The sequence below is a fragment of the Nyctereutes procyonoides genome, unplaced genomic scaffold, assembly GCF_905146905.1.
Source record: "Nyctereutes procyonoides isolate TBG_1078 unplaced genomic scaffold, NYPRO_anot_genome, whole genome shotgun sequence".
Classification (NCBI taxonomy): domain Eukaryota; kingdom Metazoa; phylum Chordata; class Mammalia; order Carnivora; family Canidae; genus Nyctereutes; species Nyctereutes procyonoides.
The window spans coordinates 16,620,412-16,642,702 of NW_026575041.1; the positions used below are offsets into that span (position 1 = coordinate 16,620,412).

The 22,291-nt window shown below is 36.0% G+C and overlaps 1 protein-coding gene across 5 annotated transcripts in view; it reads right to left on the reverse strand.

The window, feature by feature from the left end:
• Nucleotides 1-22,291, reverse strand: part of NOX4 (NADPH oxidase 4) — a 167,301-nt gene that overhangs the window by 118,646 nt on the left and 26,364 nt on the right. For 4 of the 5 annotated variants that reach the window (XM_055320778.1, XM_055320777.1, XM_055320776.1 and 1 more), the window contains 5 exons: nt 20,804-20,888; nt 17,183-17,280; nt 13,628-13,655; nt 6,210-6,282; nt 2,036-2,116 (listed from right to left, as the gene is read on the reverse strand). In XM_055320778.1, the coding sequence (XP_055176753.1) occupies nt 2,036-2,116; nt 6,210-6,282; nt 13,628-13,655; nt 17,183-17,280; nt 20,804-20,888 (365 nt within the window). The remainder of the gene's footprint in view (nt 1-2,035; nt 2,117-6,209; nt 6,283-13,627; nt 13,656-17,182; nt 17,281-20,803; nt 20,889-22,291) is intronic. The other variant, XM_055320775.1, reaches the window with a different exon arrangement.

Here is a 22,291-nt window from a genome sequence, read left to right on the forward strand (position 1 = left end):
AAATAAAAACTTGAAATAAAAAAATAGTAAGAGCTCATCATGATGCATGTACTCTTTAATCCCCATCACCTATTTCACCCATCTCCCACCACTTACCCTCTGGCAACCATCAGTTTGTTCTCTAGTTAAGAGTCCAGGGATCCCTTGGTGGCTCAGAGGTTTAGCGTCTGCCTTTGGCCCAGGGCATAATCCTGGAGGCCGGGGATCGAGTCCCACATCAGGCTCCCTGCATGGAGCCTGGTTCTTCCTCTGCCTGTGTCTCTGTCTCTGTCTCTCTCTCTCTGTGCGTGTCTCTCTCATGAATAAATATCTTTTTTTAAAAAGTCTGTTTCCTGGTTTCTGCCTCTTTTTTTTCCTTTGCTCATTTGTTTTGTTTCTTAAATTCTACATATGAGCCAGATCATATGGTATTTGTCTTTCTCTGACTGACTTACTTCACTTAGCATTATATTCTCTAAGTCCATCCATACTGTTGCAAATGGCAAGATTTCATTCTTTTTTATGGCCAAATAATATAATATTTCATTGTTGAGATATATATACATTTTCTTTATCCATTAATCTATTGATGGACAGTTGAACTGCTTCCATAGTTTGGTTATTGTAAATAATGTTGCTATTAACATAGGGGTGCATGTATAGCTTTGGATTAGTATTTTTTTATTCTTTGAGTAAACACTCAGTAGTTTGACTACTAGATCATATGGTAGTTCTATTTTACTTTCAAGAAACCTCCATTCTGTTTTCCACAGTGGGTGCACTGTGCACTGTTGCATTCCCATCAACGGTACGAGAGGGGTTTCTATTATCTCCATATCCCTGCCAAAACTTGTTCTTGCTTGTTTTTTATTTTAGACATCCTGGCAGGTGTGAGGTGATACCTCATTATAGTTTTGATTTGTATTTCCCTGATGAGTGATGTTGTGCATCTTTTCACGTGTCTGTTGGCCATCTGGATATCTTCTTTAGAGAAATGTCTGTTGATGTCTTCTGCCCATTTTTTAAAAAAATTATTTATTTTTTAGAGAGTGCACATGAGCGGAGGTGGAGGGAGGAAGGAGAGGCAGAGAGAGAGAGAATCTCAAGCAGACTCCCTGCTGAATGAAGAGCCCAACATGGGGCTTGATCTCATGACCCTGATATCATGACCTGAGCCAAAATCAAGAATCAGACCCTTACCTGCTTGAGCCACTCAAGAAGACACTCATGTCTTCTGCCCACTTTTCTGGATCAGTTCTTTATATATCATGGATACTAATTCTTTATCAGATATATCATTTGCAAGTACCTTCTCCCATTGAGTAGGCTGTCTTTTATTCTTGTTGTTTCCTTCACTATGCAGAAGCTTTCTCTTTTGATGTAGCCCCAAGAGTTTATTTTGTGTTTATTTCCCTTGTCCCAGGAGACAAATCTAGAAAAATGTTGCTATGGGCTAGTAGGCCTTTTTAAACTAAAAATTGATAACTCCATTGTTACAAATTCTGCAGCAGCAAGACATAAGGAATTCCTAAAAATACAAACACTAAAATACCTTCTTGAAGTCCTCACTTCTTCCTAACTTTCTCTTAGAGATGATCAGGATATCACTATAGAGGGATGTCTGGGTGGCTCTGTCAGTTAAACATCTAACTCCTGATCTCAGCTCAGGTCATAATCTCAGGGTTATAGGATCAAGCCTCACATTGGACTCAATGCTCAACAAGGAGTCTACTTCTCTCTCTCTCTCTCTCTCTGTTATTCTATCTCTCTCTGCCTCTCCCCTGCTTACACTCTCTCTCTCCAAAATAAATAAATCTTTTTGAAAAACGTACAATACTGTGGGACTTAAAACTAAAATCTCTCAGTTTTAATACCCATTTATCCTACTTTCATTAAAATATACTATGCTAAAAATAGAACACTATTTCTACCCTCGATTCTAGTAACCAAGTAATTTTATCACTTCCTATAAAAATTCCTATAGATTTATCTTTCATTATCCCATTTTTAAGTATACATGTTTTAAAAAATATTTTAAAATATTTTTTAAACTTACCCTGAAACATGCAACATCAGTAGCATGTAGAAGACAAAGAAGAGATTATGAGTATACCAGAAGATGTCATAGTTAGAAACTCTGAAAAAAAAATAACTTAATTTCAATGTGACTCTACATTCCATTATTTCAAACACATGTCATAACTGTAGAAAGGTAAAATAGGAGTTCATCTCAGAATTACCTATTGGTATCAAAGTATTAACATAACATGCAGAGAGAACTGACAAAATTATAACTAATACTTTATAATTTTGAAGGTTCTGTGTATTTCAAGTAAAGATACATGAAAATAATTAAAATGTTTATTTTAAAGTTATTATGATGTAAGATTGAGAAGTAGGTAATAGGCTGCTAACATGTACTTTTATTGTCCTTTTGATCAATATTCTCAATTTTCCAAATGACATTTTAAAAAAAAAATAATGCTCTTATTGCAATACATATTGGGAGAATAGTCCAAGGAAAGTTAAATTGAGAGAAATTAAATAAATGCTCATTAAAGTTTTATATTCTTTTCCTGAACGGCATATATGTTAAAAATAACACCTTGGTATTACTGCCCTGGAGGAGAACCACAAGTTGAAAAGAATTTCATTCACTTAAGCCTTATCTTCCTCATAAGTTTGTAATGGCATCTTTATTATTCAGCAAAGCCCTTCTAGGGCTTTCTATCAACTCTATCATTATATTCAATTCCTTGGTCAGTTTTGCACCTGAGTCCTATTCTGTTTTAAGTTATCGAAGCTTAACCATGTTAATGTTTAGTCAGCCACATTTCCCCTTTTACTCCTCTCTGAAACATGTACCCTGCATGTTCCTCAGATGAACTTCAGGATTGTCTTCACTAAATTCAAAAACAAACAAAATAATCAGTCTTGAGTTTTGACTGGAATTGCAACAACCTATAAACTGATTGAGGAAGAACTCCGTCTTTATAGTACACAGTCTTTATTCAAATCTCTACTTGTTTCTCTCAGTGAAGGTCTATGTTGTTCTGTATAGCTTTCAACTAGTTTCTTATTAAGTTTACTCCTAGATAGTCTATGTTTTTGTTGCAATTGTGAGTGGTACCTTTTTATTTTATTCAATTTTCAAATTGATAATAGCTGTTACATTAAAGCCATTTTTAATATTTGTTTTGGGTTCATTAACCTATTTCAACTCTTTAATTTGGTATAACACTTTTTTTTCCCCATAATTTCTTTAGATTCTCTGGCTAGAAAATTACATGCACCTTTCAGGAAATAATGATGACTTCTTGTTGCATGCTTTCTAATAATTCTATTTCTAATATTATAAGTGTTTCATTTCTTAACATATACAAATAATGGTAGAATTAAAAAATATCACTTGGTTTTTTCCATAATTTTCTTAGGAATTCATCTTAAGTTTCTTTGGTAAATATGATCTTAGCTCTGGATTTTTATATTTTTTAATTCTATAAAGGAAATTAATTCTTAGTCTATTCTACTTATTTTAATTCAAAACTAGAGCTCAGATTTAATCACCACCATTTAAAAATCTATTGAGATGAAAATGTTTGTTTTCCTGTCACCTGCTGTTAAAATATACTACTTATTTTAATAGATTGACCACTATTGAACCATTGGTGAATTACTAGACTGTATTCAACTACTCAAAATGTGGAGCCATTTATTCATTTCATTTCTCTAATACTCTGTTTCCTCACTGGTAAAGAGAAAAGGTTAAAACAAGCTTATCTCCATGATCCATGGACTCCCTGGGGATTCCATGATTCCTCCAGGGGTACATGCGTGGCTCAGTCATTTAAAGCATCTAATGCTTGACTTCAACTCGGGTCATGATCTCAGGGTCATGAGATCAAGCCTCACAGTGGGCTCTGCATCAGCAGAGAATCTACTTGAGGATATTCTCTCCTCACCCTCAGTCTCTCCCTCTCCTCAACTTCTCTCAAATAAATAAATAAATTTAAAAAAAAAAAACTCCATGATTGCCCCCCAAAAAGTTTGGAGAATAGTAGAGTTGGTTTTATAATATCCTTTAAAGAACTGAAAAATGGGAGAGCCTGGGTGTCACAATCAGTTAAGTGGCCGACTCTTGATTTCAGCTCAGGTCATGATCTCAGGGTTCTGCAACTGAGCCCCAAGTTGGGCTCTGCACTCAGTGTGGAGTCTGCTTGAGATTCTCTCTCTTCTCCTTTCTCCTTTCTCTATCCCTCTCCACCACTCACACATGTACACAAATGCTCTAAGGTGAATAAATAAATCTTTTAAAAAAATAAAGAAATGAAAAACTAAAGACTACTAAACATTTACTGAATTATTATGAGCATAAATGTAATGGCTTAGTTGAAAATAGAAGCTGATCTTTATATTCCATTGTACAAGACTATTTCTCAATTAAGGATATTTTTTTCTAGATGTAGAACTCATGTATTTTCAATCTTGCAAATAAATATGTCAGATGCCTTAATTTTCCTTCAAAAATACCAAAAACTGAAAAATGAAAGTTTTTTAATGAATGCTTTACCAAACTAAAAGAAAATTTCTGCCCACAAAATTGGTGCTCATGCACACTAATGTTAGAGATTTAATTTGCCTTTCTGTAAGGTGATTTCTAATTCTTTTTTTTTTTTTTGTGATTTCTAATTCTTATGAAAAGTCATAAAAGTTACTTACTATTTGACCCAGACATTGTACAACTAGATTTTTTCCTTAAGACATACCTGAAAAACTATGCAAAGACATATGGATAGGAGTGTGTTTCAGAACTGAAATACTATAAAAAAAATGGAATCAACCTATAATATCCAAAAATAGGGGAATGGGGAAAATAATGTATACATGGTAATAGCTGTTCCATTAGTAAAGAGGATGATAGATAAATATTTATTAATGTAGAAAAATGTTCCTAATAGATTTAAATAAAAAGCAGACTTAAAATGGTATATATAATATGATGCTATATTGGTAAAGTACATAGATATATGAAGAGAGATCAGGAGTGTGAAAGGAAGAAAAAGAGAGTGATAGTGGTGGCAAGAGAATATGGAAAATGAGTGAGCAAGGGCAAGGAGGGTTAAGCCTATAATCATCAAAACCAGAAAATTTATAGAGCTAATCTCTGAGTGGTGAGTTTACCTGTGACACTTTGGTGTATGTGGATGTGTGTACAGATGTGTTCAGAAGTGCAAGGGGAGACTCATTTTAATATTCTGTTGGGCAAGGGCACCTGGGTGGCTCAGCTGGTTAAGCATTAACTGTGGATTTCAGCTCAGGTCGTGATCTCCAGGTCATGGGATCAAGCCCCATATTATGCTCTGTGCTCAGTGAAGAGTCTGCTTGAGAGTCTCTCCCTCTCCCTCTGCCCCTCCCCATTCCACTTGCTTGCACATGTGAGCTCTTTCTCTAAAATAAATAAATAAATAAAGTCTTTAAAAAAATAATCTGTTGGGCAATTCTTTTCAAAGCATGTATGTGTGTGTGTTTCCATTAAACTTCACATCTCAACAAGTAGAATGCCTGAAGATTTTTGAATATTATATACTAACTCTTTTTTGCTTTCTTAAGCAAAAAGTTTGACCAGAAACATAAGAGGCTGTTAAAATGATATGACATACAGAATGTATTCATCAGAAAGAACACGTGAAGGTGCTCATGAAAATGTATACCTGCAGTTGCTCAAAATCTCAACTAGAAGAATAAATATGCATGCAGATATTTCTGATTATTTTAGATGTCAACTAACTACGTTTCCAAATCTTCATTTAGAATACTACATTAAATTGCAGCAAAACAAACACACCAGGAAATGAGTTATAGAATAACTGTGATATATTCCTTTGCATACATGTTACATTCTCATGTCTCATAGAGATATACTGTCCTTCAGATGGATGACTCTAAGGAACTAAAATTTCCCTGGTCATCAAAATGTCTCCATGTCTTCTTATCAATGCAGAATATTTTACAAAAACAAGCAGATTTTTTTCAAAAACAGGAAATGATATATAGAAATGTCTCTACTTCACTCTTAGTTATCCAAAATAGTCCATGAACCAGAATCTTGATTGCACTGGCTAATCATTCCAGTTAACCAAGACTTTTACTACATATGAAAGTGAAGATAATCTAAGGAAAATCTAAATCCTCTGGCCAGAAAACATTAAAATAATGACTCTGACACTCACCGTATTGCATATGTAGAAGCTGTAATCATCAGAAAGAGCACCAACACCATGCCGACCCCGGTCAGGCCAGGAACTATTAAAAAAATGTATATAAGTACATTTTAACTTAAGCCATACTGAGAAAAAAAGTACAAAAAATTATTACCTTAAAATCCAAAGTACTATGCTGCTCTGTGGGAAGCCCAATTCAAATCACATATCTCCTTATATGTTCCCTCTCAAAAAAAGCCTTTTTAAAATTAGCATGGTTTCAAGGTACTTAAGACAAACCAGTGTTTCTACCTTTAACAGAAGAGTCCACCTTAATATTTTCAAGTATTCCACTCAGAATGGTGAATGTGTACATACTTCTATGGGGACATGCTATACCAAATGTACATACTATATCAAATGTCAATAATGAAAACAATGGACAGAAAGAAACATATGTTTAATGGAGAAGCAGAAGAGGTAGGAGGGGAAGACTTCCAAAGGTACAGAGAAATTTTAAAGAATGAGCATTAAGATATGTTCATTACATTGATAGAGATGATGGTTCCATGGATATATGCAAGGGTCAAAACTTATTGATAGTATGTATTAAATATATGAAATTTATTAAATCTTAATTATACATCAAAAGTTGTTTTAAAGGAGGAAAAAATATACAACAGGGCTGGGTTGACATGGAACACCTCTTACTGTTTTGTTTTTTTCTACCACAGTACTAAAACTCTCTTTCTCTCTCAAACCCTCTTTTATGGAACTAGTAACTGCTTCAATTTCAATGCAATTAATTTCTTTTGCACTTCACTATCTAGAGTAATTTTAAAGGAAAAATAAACAAAACCTAAAGCTTTCTAAAAATCACCACTTCAAGTATAGAACAAAAAATAGTAGACTTCAGGAAAAAAAATTATAGTGCTGATGTTTTAAGAAAATTTGCTGGCATATTTCCTTAGTATGGAAAATATGCTGTAATTGGTGCTTCTGATATGACATAAATATCATTTTTAACAAAGAAAAAATTGTCCAAATGTGTTGGTTTTCAAACTTAATACTGACGTTATAAATGGCTAAATATCCAAAATAAGCCCAGATAGCATATCCAAAATGAATAGTTGATTTATCAAAAAGAACTAAAATCACAATAGTATCATTTCTTATTATCTTATTCCTACCAAATAAAATATCTTGTCTATAAGTTACCATTATTTATTCTTATAATCATACAAGCAACAGTAAGTGTCAAATGCTCCAGTGGAGAGATTCCATCTTAAGTCTTTCTGGAGAGCTACTGAAACAATTGTATCTTCAAAAGTATAGACATCTCCCCAACTTCTCTCCTTGACAAATAACTACCTAGAAGACAGAAGGGCCATCATGGACTATAAGCCACTAGCAGAAACAGACAAGCTGGGTACAACAGAAGAGCAACACAAGTGTGCATCATTAGGATCCCAACAGCTTAGAATCACTGGATGAGTGGAAAAAAGTTTCTACTTGTAAAGGGCCACATGAGAAATTAAGGAGTTAGTCTTTGGATACTTAATACCTGAATAATCTTTCCTCCTCAGTTTCCCCAATGTATAGAATTGGAAGCCTGACAAGACTTGCCTTTCCTGATGTGCTTAATCCAAATCATCTCTTCTCTATGCTTCTTTCCCAGGGCACTCCGTTGCCCTCATCTTTCCCATTGCCCCAGGTGAGTACTAACTTGCTAGGGGTAAGAGAAGAACATGATGACTATACTGGTTCACACTAAAGGGCTAATTACTACTATACAGAAAAAATGCTATTTACAAAGAATAACATGCCTATAAAACAACCTGGCCTTTCCACTGCAAATTTTCCCCCAAAGAAACATAAACATATATCTACATAAAGGTTTGTTCAAAAAGTATTCATAGCCACTTTATTTTTAACAGTCAAGGCCTGTAGACAACTCCTATCTCCATCAACAAACGAATGAAGGGGCTCCTGGGTGGCTCAGTGGGTTAAGCGTCTACCTTTGGCTCAGGCCACGATCCCATGGGATCCCATGATCCTGGGATTGAGCCCTGCATCAGGCTCCCTGCTCAGTGGGGAGTCTGTTTCTCCCTCTCTCTCTCCTTGTGCATGCACTCTTCCTCTTTCTCAAATAAATAAAATAAAATCTTTAAAAAAAATCAAATGAGGGATCCCTGGGTGGCGCAGTGGTTTAGCGCCGGTCTTTGGCCCAGGGCGCGATCCTGGAGACCCAGGATCGAATCCCACGTCGGGCTCCCGGTGCATGGAGCCTGCTTCTCCCTCTGCCTGTGTCTCTGCCTCTCTCTCTCTCTCTCTCTCTCTCTCTCTCTCTCTCTGTGTGTGTGTGTGACTATCATAAATAAATAAAAAAAAAAAATCAAATGAGTGGATAAACAATTGTGGTATTATCTGTACCTGGAAAATTAATCAGCAGTTTAAAAAAAAATGAACTAAAAGCAATGACATACATGAATCACAAATTATTTGACTGAATGAAAAAAGCCAGACATTCTCCTCCTCAAAAATTCCCAAGAATATAAACTCTGTGATTCCTTTTATATAGTATTCTAGAATATCCAAACCATTCTCCAGTGACAGAAAGCAGAGTAGCTGCTAAGAGGAGGATGCATTATAAAAGGACATAAAACTTCTTGGAATGATAGATATATTTGTCATCTTGATTTTGGTCTTGGCTTTACAAGTATATACATATGTCAAAACCAATAGAATAGCATAATTTACATATGTAAAATTTAGCGTACTTCAATTGTAACAATACATTTGAAGGAAAAAATAAAAAAGAGGTCTTTCTCTCTCACTTCAAGTAATTGAAAAAAAAAGAAAGGTTATTTGACCAGATGAATAAATAAATGATAGAATCCCAGATGGCTCCATGATGTAAAATGTGTGGCTGGAAAGGCCTCTTCGATAATTTTCTTGGGGCTTCATTAAGGTCTACTGTGCCTGCACACAAGGTTTCCCATGTGGTTCTAAATATGCCAAGATTAGTTATGAAATGTCTATAAATCACTTCATCAGGACACCTGAAAAAACTGAGTATGTTTAGTGTACAGGCATAATTCCCAAAGTATATTACTTGTAACATTAATTCCTTGAGATATTAATTTCTATTACTCAAAGTATAATAACTATTCCTTAAAGAGTCACAGGACACATTAGTATATTAGGTCTGGGAAGTACTATTATCAAGAAACCAGTTTAAATTTGAACAGATCTTTCCTCAAACATTTAACTAGAGAATTCCTTTTAGAGCAGAACACAGAAAATGTATTGGAATTATTTTAGGAGGTGGATAGGAAAATAGCTGACATCAGTCACTTGAAGATGAGGTAGACAGCTTGGCCAATAGGATGCACATTATGGGATAATGATCCAGGTACTGTCCCTTGGGCCAAACCCCAATCTCACTGGATCTCATTTGTAAATTTGGGAGAATCAAATCAATGCTTTTTAATATTCTTTCAGATTTAAGAAGTTATCTTTTTCATCTAAAGGATTCATGTTTCCTTTCTTGCTCCTGGAAGTATAAAAAGATCAGAGTTTGTAGTTTATAAAGTAATAGACAAGATCAATGAAGAAAAAGTTACTTATAATTAGCAATAAAAAGAAAAAATTAGGGGCGCCGGGTGACTCAGTCGGTTAAGTGTCCAACTCTCGATTTCGGCTCAAGCCATGGTCTATAAGGGTCATGAGATCGAGCCCCACAACGAGGTCTATGCTCAGCAGGGAGTCTGCTTCTCTCCCTTTCTCTCTACTCTTTCCTCTGCTCATACTCTCTCTCTTTCTCTCGAATAAATAATCTTTAACAACAACAAAAAAATATTACAATTGTAACAGTCCAGAAAAAAAAAAAGGAGTACCTTAAGAAGCTCTGATTTTCTGTCACTGGAATTAAACTGATCATCTGGATGCTGTAAAGGATAGCTTTGTATCAAGCAGCAGAGTTAAACAATTGGCTTTTATCTTCAGTGAGTATTTTCTGGGCAACTGCAGTATGCTCTTAATTGAGAAAAAAAAAAAGAATCCTGCTCTAAAAGAAATCTCAGTTCAATGTAGGAAATAGGATAAGCAGACAAGTGAAACATTAAGTACTCAAAGAGAGCTAAGTGTTTTCCAGGTACATCAAAGGGCACCCTAACCTAGCTCCAACGACAGCTAAGATCCAACATATTAGCTTCTATTACTACATGCATTCCAGGAGTCTGGAAGCACAGGTTGAAAGTAACTGAGTTAATCAAAGCTTCCTAGGCAAAGTTACTTGCCAAAGTGAAGTACCCTGTGAATTCTGAATCCTTCAAGTTATGAAGCAAAAACTATAATTGTTTTCTTAGGAAAAGACATGCTTGTATGTTTAGTCTTATTACTTTTTATCTATGCATATTAGATTCGTTAATTAGTTGCCTTTAAAGTGAATGATTGCACTGTACTTCCATTTCTAGATGAAACTGAGAGGTCATTTTTGTCCATACCCAGATGTGGTCAGAAATATACCATCTTGTACTCATTATCCTGTTTTCTCAAACATAACTGGAAACACAGTTCTATTTGTTTATGAGTGTTTTTCCTAATTGAAATTGGATACTGTGCATTTTATTGTCATCATACAAGGTACTACCAAATTTGGAAATAATGTAGTAAACATTTGGAAATGCATGTTTGAATAATTAAATCTTTCAAATTTGTTTTATTTTATAAATTCTTAATTGGACTGTTTTTAACATTTCTTATTGAGTGATCTAACTACTATATTTTATGTTACTTGAATTGCCAAGGCTTTAGTTTCTACAAAACAATCTTAATTTCTCAGTTGTGGACTACATTGAAAAATATTTAAAGACAAGGAGAGAGAAGACTCTGTGTAATATTAAACAAACTAAAATCCAAGAAATATATTAACCAATAAAAAAATAGTCATTATCACTAGAACATCTAAAAACACGCATGCATTTTCCTCCATCAGAAACATGATTTTTCCTAGGCACTGTATCTAACAAAGTTCAAAGATAGCATGAAATAGTTTGTCATAGACATATTAGTAATACAAAGCTAGATTAAGTCTTTTGTAGAAAATTCTCTCTTATCCCACTGCCATCCTCTGATTCTGCTTTGTTCCCTCATCTACTAGTCAGTAGGGTCAATCAGATGCCCTATAAGCCCTAGACTCATACTTAGGGGTCCCAGAATATATTCCAAGCTAACAACGTAGGAAGTGGATGGCTCCTCTGGCCAGCACAGAATTTCTTTCATAAAATAATGTAGATTGGGACACTAAAATAATGTTGACATGCTGATTTGGGGTGATTCCTGTTGTCTGTATTGACAGAAATCCCCCCCCCCAAAAAAAAACGTTTACTTGAGGTTCCTGACTGCCCTAAGGGAAGCCCTGCCTCACAGTGAAGCAGCTCACCTTCCAGTGGAAAAGATTATATATGTAAGGAAAAAAATTATTCTACAATATAGTACTTTAGCTATGCATCTTTAGGAACCTACACTAAAATAGAGACCAGCTCTGCCTATTGGAATCAGGAAGGAATTTGTGGATGATGGGGGCATGTCAGCTGAGACTCAAAGATGAGCAGATGTAGACAGGGTTAAAAAAAAAGAAAGAACAGAGTAAGAGAGTAGACAAAAGTTAGGTGTTGTGAGAAGGTAATTACAAGAGTATGATGAGATGTCCAGCAAGGGTGAAATGGAAGCTCCTTAGATACATGGTAAGGTTAATAATATGTACTGTTGGGTCACACCACAGAGACTCTCTAGGATGGAGCCAGGAAATCTGTGTTTTGAAGTATTATCTCTAGTTAGTCCAATACCACTCATGGGAACCTCTGGGAAGTAACACAGGATGATGGGGTTTCATGCTACATGAAGAGATCACCTGCTTCTATACAAGTATTCATTATGCTAAGCTCCTTAATGTACTATATTCATCATACAAGAAATCATGTTATATGTTTGGAAACTAAATTTTTTCAAACACTTTAAATATCCCAATGTTTCACCTATATTTGCTGCTATGAAAAATAATATTAAAACAAAGTTCTTGATTATTTCTGTAAAAATAATTCCTATGAACCAAAACATACAATGATTCATATATAAGGTTTTGTTTTTCTGTTTTTTCTTTCTATTTCTCATCCAATTCTTAAGGCTTAAATAAAAAACATGCTTTCAATGAGCAAAGTTATAAGCATAACTAAAATTGTGCTCCTAAAGAGAAAACTGTGAAATACTTTGTAAGTGGCAAACATCATACATATAAACAGAAAAAAAAAGTTTATAATCAAATATACTGTGTCAGGGAAGGGGAAAACACCAGAATTATAGCTATTTTCCTAAAACTGATTGAAAAAAAAAAAAAAACAATGTATTTGACAAAGCCATGCCTCAGTCTTACATACAATCTTGATCCTTAATAGGGTGTTTATGATAGCCAAGACACACACCATCTCAACTACCAAATTGTCCTTATCTCTGAAATAATGTGCTAAAAATGCCCCAAATGCAGTTCTGTTCTTTCATACTTATTAATGTAAGGCTGAGAAAGAGAAGAATTTTAGTAAGAATTATACTAACATCAGGGTAAAATTTTGAGATGTTTAAATGTGGTTTAACGAATAAATAGTCTAGACATTTATCTAGAGATTTCACAGACAATATGCTAGAGAAGAAAAAGTAAATTATAGATGAAAAAGGAAATACACTTCAAGAAAAATAACCGATTGGGATCCCTGGGTGGCGCAGCGGTTTGGCGCCTGCCTTTGGCCCAGGGCGCGATCCTGGAGACCCGGGATCGAATCCCACATCGGGCTCCCGGTGCATGGAGCCTGCTTCTCCCTCTGCCTCTCTCTCTCTCTCTGTGGGACTATCATAAATAAATAAATAAATAAATAAATAAACAAAATAAATAAATAAATAAATAAAAATTTAAAAAAAAGAAAAATAACCGATTTAAATGACTATTCCCCTCTTTTTATGTAGGCTTTAAGATCATCAAATATTCTACTAAATTACTGAGTTTTAAAAACTGCATCAATAATCAGAGTGCTTGGTGTTTCTTTCTAACACCTTGAGGGTAGGAGTCTATTCTGTGTATTATTTCTAATACTACTTGCCACAACCAGTGGCACAAAGCATGTCCTCAACAACCATATGGCATCACATCATTGTCATTGGAAGAACATATGAAAGGCAAATGCATTTACTTAACTTTTACTCTTCATTCATTCGAACCTCACCATTTGCCTTGCCCCTCTGTTTTCAATGCAATTTATGTTTGGTAACATTTGTTCTGATCGCAAAGTTTTCATGTTTTATTTTAACATACATTTAATTGCTATGTAATTCAATTATGCTTATTCTCAAAGATTTCCCTGAATCTTCAGAAAGAGCAATCAATAACAACTTACCGGTTGTGAAGAGAAGTTTTCTAGGATCCTGAGAAAAAGGAAAAAAAAGTGGACTGAAAAATAAAACATTGATAATGCAAAATTTTGCAAGGAGTCTGCTGGGTATGTGATCCATTAGACATTTAAGATACTAGTCTCCCAGTGGAAATGAGAAATTCAATCAAGTTTCACGTTTTCATGACACTAGAGGAGATTCTAACAAGCACAAAATCCAGCCCATTAGAGGGGCACATAGGTGACTCAGTCAGTTAAGCAGTTGACTTTGACTCAGATCTCAGGGTCCTAGGACTGAGCCCCACGTTGAGTCCTGCATTTGGGTTCCATACTCAGCAGGGAGTCTGCTTCTCCTTCTCCCTTCTGCCCTTCTCCCTATTCATGTATGCACACTCTTTCAAATAAATAAATAAAATCTTTAAAAAATATCCAACATGGAGAGACTGTCCTTCTGAAAAAGGAAGAGCCCTGGATAAAGAGTCATAAAATGTAGACTTTCATCTTAATGGCTAAAGCTTGTAATAGTGGCCCAAAGCCCACCTTTTGACTATTTTGAGATTCAATATCTTTGACTATAATGTGGAAATATTAATAATTACTTTGTCCACCATAATTGCCATACTGCACCTACAACATGTCAAGACAGTGAGAATCAAAAATGATAAAATATGTAGGGAGGGTTGTCACTGTAAATTCAGTGCAAAGAATACTAATTGAATACTTACAATGTTTCAAATACTGTGAGTGATGATACTCAAAGAGGACAGGTTCTTATTACTCAGAATTATAAAAATTAATATTGTTAGTGTAATCTGTCCTTTAAACTACATCTTTCATGGCGCAATGGACTTTAGGCAACTCCCTTTCTATCTTCTGGAAAACTGAGATCAATCCCAAGTAGATTTGTGGATTTGTTTTTCATCCTAATGGTGCTTAATATTGCATAATTTTTGAAATTCTTTCCTAGGCCTCCATTGAATCTGGAGTCAGGCCACTCTATATACAAAGAGGGAAGCCATTCATATGAAAAAAATTGAGAAGCCTTGAATAGAGGCCACTTGCTCATGAATATTTTCTCTTCCCATTGGGGCCAGATGACTTTTACCTCTGACATTAGGAACACAGCTCAAGAGTAACCTAGAGTAACCTTCTATATAAACAACTCCTGGAAATACAAGGCCAACTGAACAAAGTGGTAATACCAGAAATATGAACATTTAGCTGTGAGAACTCAGAAGATGCAACAAATTATCACCGCCAGGGAATGAGGATGGAATGTGAGAGTAAGAGATAGTTTCACACATGACAGGATGAGGCAGATTCAGCTAGGCCATCAAGAATGTGCCACTCAGCAGCTGCAGGGTGGGTCACTAGAAATCTGCAGAAGACCGAGAGAGAGCACAAAGCAAAGGACAATAGAGCACGTGGCACAAACCCACCTTTCTCAAAGACAACTCACAGAAGACTGTATCTGTTTTTGCATGCAGTATGTGTGTGTGTGTGTGTGTGTGTGTGCATTTTTATCCTCATCTAGCATACTCTCTGGTGCCTACCAAGGATTCAAAAATATTAACTAAAATAAAGAAAAGAGGGAGAAAAAAAGAAGGAAGGAAGGAAAAAAAGCAAGGGGAAATAGAAATTAAAACAATGAGTTACCATTTTTCATCTGTCAGATCGGCAAAAATTAAAGAAAAACAAAAACGATTAAGGTGCAGATATAAGCATTCTGACAAACTTGGTAGAAATGTGTCAACCAATGAAGCCTTTTTAGAAGCCAAGTTGGCAATGTCCAACAAAACTAAAAATGTACATTCCTTTGAAACCAGATACTACTTCTAGGAATCTGCCTAGCCAAAGCATATTAAAAAAAAAAAAAAAAATTTATTGGAGTGTGGATCGTAACAGAAACTCAAAAACAACTTAAACATCTATGAATAAGGAAAAGGCTAAAAATACACTATCACACATTAATATGAAAAGAATGATAGATCTACACTTTCAGATACAGCAAGCAATAGTACATGTAATTATGGAAACAAGAAAATTGCTGAGGAATAGGTCTCATAAAATGTCACTCAAAATATAAGAGAACAGAAAGTTGTTAACTGGCTACTTTTGGAGGAGATTTCACTTTTAAACTTTATCTGTTTTAAAATATTTGTGGGGGGGGGCATATACCCTTCATAAAAATGAAAGAAACTTAATAACTAAAAAACCTAAAGTGACTAAAATTACTAGACTGTGAAGCACAAGTATATGCCATTAAAATGATAGAACCATTATAGCTAGTAAATACCTTAGATTTTTACATAAACAAGAGAGAGAAGCGAAGAAGGAAAGTCGATGGCAGAGGTAGGAAACAAAGAAGCCCATGTGCTGTGGGCAGAAAGGGATAGAGGAATGGTGGTAGGTCGTGGGAAAGAGAAAAGGAGACATCTCCAGTTCTGGAATCATTACATTTGAAGAGCTTCCAGTGGCTTGTGAAGGAGCTGGCTTTGTCAGTGGTTCTTAATGCTGGGTACTCACCCCAATTAGCAAGTGAACTTTTAAAAAAGATATCAATGCCTAATCCCAACCTAGATCAGTTAAATCATATTGGCATTTTTAAGAAAACTCGTGTCTAGTCAAAGAACTTCTGAAAGGCTGCTTGCCATTTTGGTTTTGTGACTTGTTTCTTGGTTTGTTGTTAGTCTTCCCTTCGTTTTCTTCTGGGAAGGAGATGAAGCAGCACAGAATCACAGCAGTATTAATCTCGGTAACTTGGGTGATACGTGGATGAGAGGTCGGAGCCTGGGAAGATGGGGGATAACCTTACAAAGTCACACCAGATTTAGCAAAGCAGGGTGGGGAGACCCAATGCCACAGCCAGCGGTTTGATTTTGATGCAGTGTTGGTGGCAGGCAAAGGCAGACTGAGGACAGGATGAAGTACTGAACGATCGCTAACCAGGGCAGTACGTGTATTCATTCGGCTCTGGCCCGGCACCCTGCACATACAATTTCTCTTCATGGGTGGCTTCCCATGGAGAAAAGCAGCCCTAAGTCAGATATTCCCGGGAACAGAACTCAGCTCAAGGTCACCTGTTTCAAAGATTAAAACAAAACAGAGTAACCACTAAAACCCAATAATATTTTTTAAGTCAAATAAACAGGTTATTCAGGATCTTCAAATAGTCAAGCTGCCCTTCCGCCCTTTTTCCCCCCAAGCGCAGTATCTCAGTTATTAAAAAACGTGCGCCCTGTAAAGGCACTCTCGGCAGTGGCCCCTGGACGAGAAGCAGACGACGCTGCTGGGAGGCAGAAGGCAGGCCTGAGTGGCAGCCATCTGAACACGCAGAATATAAAAAGTAGACACTCTCGAACTCCCATTTTCAGCAGGAGACACTGTGAAATAGTAATTACCTATATTTTCTATTGAAAAGGAACAGAACTCAACTTGACAACTGCATTTTAAAAGCACTCAAAAGGAGCAGCAAGGTACAAATTTTCCGTGAAATTCACAGACCTTCATTAGTCAGCTCAAGAGAAGTGAAAGGCAACCGAGAAGACAGAGACCACCCACCTCGTCTCGGTATCTTGCTGCATTCAGTTCAGTGAAATCCTCATTGTAGTTCACGGAGAAGTTGAGGGCATTCACCAGATGGGCTGCCACGTGCACACCTACGGAAGCACATGAGGCACAAGTCAGGGGGATTTTAATATATGTCCCACAAAGAGGACTTCTTTCCTCTTCCTAAGTAAACACAGGGTAAAATTTGACAGCTAGGTGAGTGATAAAATATTAAAGTGAGAAGGGAAATTATAAAGACACACACACAAAAATCATTATAGGTATAGTTGAGCATTAGAAATCACAAAACGAAAAAAAAAATTAAAACTAAAAAAATTAAATCAAATCAGAAAAAAAAAAAGAAATCACAAAACGAGGGACGCCTGGGTAGTTCAGTGGTTGAGCATCTGCCTTTCGCTCAGGTCATGATCCTGGGGTCCTGGGATCAAGCCCCACATCGGACTCCCCATGGAAAGCCCGCTTCTCCCTCTGCCTATGTCTCTGCCTCTCTTTCAGTATCTCGTGAATAAATAAATAAAATCTTAAACAAACAAAAAAGAAATCACGTAACAAAATGGAATTCTCAAAGGCTAGAATAAAACAACACCTGCAAGTCAGAGTTAGGAAACATCACGTGTCAATGTATGGATAATATGGGCATGTATTTATTTATTTAAGCAGCTCCTGGATATTTGAATTATTCTACATTTTTCACCAACCTCTAGCTCCAAATCTGCTGTACATCTTGTATACTCCCCTGACACTCAACCTAAAATATAGGCCCACTTTATGGCTTCTAGCCAGTTAAGATTTCTCACGATCCAAAACCTCAAATCATAACATCTTAAACCCCATAGCAAAAGTGCTGGTAATTGTTTCATTGGGATAAAAACCCAGGAAAACAATGATTACCATTTAATAATCTACCTACAGTGGCACAGGGAAACAGAGAGCTCAACCAATTCAGAGCCCACACAAAAGATGGAAGTGTTAGGAAATTATTAGACAGTTAAAGACAAATTCATCTTGGCACGGCTAGGGAGAAGAAGAATTATATCGAGGAGGCTGGACAAGGAAAACGCAAACAAACTTGTGCGTTGATGATAATGCCTTCTCCTCCCAGTGTCTTCTTGTAGGTAAAACGAGGTTCAAATTAACAGTCCATCATAATGTACTGGAAGGAACGACAAGTAACTAATTGAAAATCAGGTTTTCTTGGGACGCCTGGGTGGCTCAGCGGTTGAGCATCTGCCTTTGGCTCAGGGTGTGATGTCCAGGAATTGAGTCCCGCATCAGGCTCTCTACAGGTAGCTTGCTTCTCATCCCTCTTCCTATGTCTCTGCCTCTCTGTGTGTCTCTCATGAATAAATAAATAAAATCTTAAAAAAAAAATAAAAGGAAATCAGGCTTTCTTGGCCATACTGTTTGCCTACCAACCCCTCAGGTTAGTTCTCTGTAAAATGATGGAAGTAGGAGACTTACTAAGACAAGTAACCTGAAACTGGTGAGTGAACCACTACAGCCTATAACAATAGATGGCGTGTGGTTATTCAACAGAAAATGTGTGTAGAAACTGGGAAACTATGGTTCTCTCCAACCTAGCACAAGAGATGTAGATATACCAAGAGTTCTGAAGGACTCACGAAGACAAATAGAATGCCAACTAACTTAAAAGTTAAAGGATTGTTAAAGCTCTTGCCAGAATCAAATGAGAGGAAGGACAAAGGTCTCATTAAAAAGTGGACAGGAAGTTAGAAGTGAGTTAACTAACAAGCAAGGACAGAGTTCCAGGGAAATTGTCAAGAAGCTGTCCAGGTGAGACTCCACTCTGGCACAGGCATAAGACATTATTTAAGCAAAATTGGCTGTGTCCTTTAGCTTTATCAAGTCTGAAATGTGTAAGTTAAAAAAAATCCTTTCATTTTAAATTAAAGGTTGATACGTTAACAGCATGCTTTGTGGCTTTTCTTTCTGAATTCTCCTGAAAAAAAAAAAAAAAAGCCCTAGGTAACAGTTATATGAGATACCCTTAAGGGTTATCTGCTCCCTTTATTCACCTCCTTTAAAAGACCTTTTAGGTCAAAAGAAATCGGGGCTTCTAATTTTAGGCATCAGGGAGAAAGCCAGACCAGGCATTTTGGATAGATGTTCTCATTTAATTCTCACAACAGAACAATGAGGTGGGTAGAAGCATCCCTATTTCACAGGTAAGAAAACGAAAGCCAGAAAGGGCAACCCAGTTGAGGTCAGGCAATTAGTGAGAGACAGAATGCAAACCGTCTGGAATACGTGTTCATTCATGGCAAGACTACAGGATCTGAGTCTCTTGGTTGTTCTCCAATTGAACCAGAATATTTGAACACAGCTACAGTTTAGAACAAATCGAGTTACAAATGTGTCAACATTCCCTGACCCTCCTGCTTTTCTGATCTTTCACTCCCTGTGTTCTAACCCAGCCCTGACCCTTGCTACACCCTTAATCCTCATCTCATCCTGGACTCTTACTCCATCCCCAGCCTCTTGAGTTGTATGGAGTCCTAATCCCACCCCTGAGCCTCTCCCCATCTCTTGCCTCCAGAGGTGGGAACCATGAATAAGATATCCAGGGATAAAACAGTGCAGATGCCTGTTTCAACAGTCCTTGGCAACTTTGTAAAAGTCAAAAGCTGAATGGCCTCTTGGAGGCAGCTGCATCAAAACATGTCTGATTCAAAACAGCCATGCATACCTATCCAGATCAATTGTCCCTGGTGTCAAAACAGCTCTGTCCTATCAAATAATGACCAACAGGAAATGTCAGGTGCTATGCCACTGAGATAATTAACCCCTGAGATCATAAATCACAATAACTAATTCTGTCCTAAAAACTTCACCTGAGTGATCTCATTTTAGTCTTAAAATCATGAGGCAGGTGCTACTGTCAATCCATCTTATGATAGAAACAACAACAAATCAAAAACCAGAGAGCTTATGTAACATAAAGGTAGAAGGGCAGTTGGAGATAGATCCCGCATAACTCCATCTCCAAAGTCCATGTACTTAATTAATATGTTTATCACTTTCTGTTCTAAAATTTGAAAAATATCACATAAGTGTTCAGGATAAAAATTTACTTTAAAAAGACTTTTAAAAAGCAAAAGATTATCACTTGATATTTTAACTTGGAATTGAACAGGATAAATTTCCACAACATTTGACATTTAATACCAAGTATTAATATCAAAGAAACACTTATCAAATATAATTTTAAATGGAATCACATTCTATGAATGGACATTTTGCATTCTGACATATGCATTTAAACTATCATATCTATACTTTTAAACCTTCAAAACTTTTATCCTATTTCTTTTAGTCTTTCTAAATCAAACTATTTACTTTTAGGAAATAATTATTAACAGCTTGAGGGCCAACTCTCATACATTATAATGTGAAAAGTACATATATAATGTGTAAGACACTTATTTTTTGTAGCGCCAATAGGCAATTCTCTTTCAACACATGGAGAAAATTAAGATATGTAATGAGAAAATCACAAGTTGGTGATAGTAAATAACTTACAGAAAAACAAAAATACCATTCATAAAATGTGTTCTTCTAACATAATATTTTATTATCTTTTGGTTTCCTCACCTGAAAAAATACAGATAGTGACACCACAGGTTATGTGGAATGTTCTGCTTTTATCCAGCAATCTTCTGGTTCTCCTGCTTGGAACCTAAATAAAATTCAGTATGGTGAAAATGATGCAGCAAATAAGATATATGTACAAAGTTTTTCACTATAGCACTGTTTATGGTATCAAAGTTTTAAAAATATGGCAGAGGCCTAGAAATTATAGTTGGTGAAATGAATTATGATACATATCTAGTCAGTGGAACACCCAAACCATTACAGAGAATTTGAGAAGGTTTATTACTGACATAGAAAGACGCATCAGATATATGCCTAGGTAAAAGAGTTAGAACATATAAACTATACTATATAATCCTATAATGTTTAAAATTAATGGCATTCTATGCAAATCTGAAGGCACTTACCCCAACTGTAATCCATGGCTGTTATAGCACAGTAATATTAGGAGAAAATTTCACTGATTACTTTACATATTTCATATTTTACATATGTTCTGAGCTGTACAATATATATGATTTCCCTTTGTAGTAAAAAACTAAGAAGATTTCTTAAATGAAGCAATTCCATCTAAGGTTTTAAATGCCTTCTTGATCTTATAAAAAAATAAAATGTCAAGCATCTTTGAATACCTATGTTTCACACCAGGGGACCGTTTTTTTAAGACTTATTTAAATACTGAGACACTTAGGTGGGCACTTTTCATTTCCTGCCATTTATCTTCTCTTTCTTCACACCAAGCCAATATCTAGCCATAGGCATCAAAACCTAGCATTTTACAATGGTAGGCAACCTAAAGAGTTATTTCCACAAATTACTGCATTAAAAGTAAAGAGCTTCTAAATATAATTATGTGAAAAGGTTGAGAAGTTTCACTGCAGCAAATCTGCTCATATGAACCTCACAGAACATCAAAGTGACCTCATATTAACAACTTCTTTTAAAATATCAGTATTGATCCAGCAGCACCTTACTATTTCAACAAAGAAAAGAAATACAGGTACACAGATGCACAGCAGGATAACCAAAGACAAAACACAATTTCAGTTGAGTTTTAATTTCCAAAGTGCTTTTGTGTTTTCTTACAACCTTCATTTTACAACATGTCACACAACATCACATCTTAATCAAGACATCTTCTCCAAGACTCTTATGTAGCTTAAAACATGTATGTGTTTGGAAAAGAAGTAAATCACCACCAACAGCAGTAGCCACCCTATATATTGTTCAAAGTCCACGGGTCTCTAGCTTCCAGTTTGCTCACCTGGACTTAACTAAATGAAAACACAGAATCTCAATGAGGCGTACGTAGTAGTATAGTGGAAAAATCTCAGGACTAGGACTGATCTTAGCTCTGCCATTTCACTAGTCTCATGATGCTGGTCGAATTACTTAACTTCTGTGCCTCAGGGCCTTCATCTGTAAGATCTGCAGAATCATTGTGAGGATTCAGTTACATCCACAGAATGTTTAGCAAAGTGCCCGATG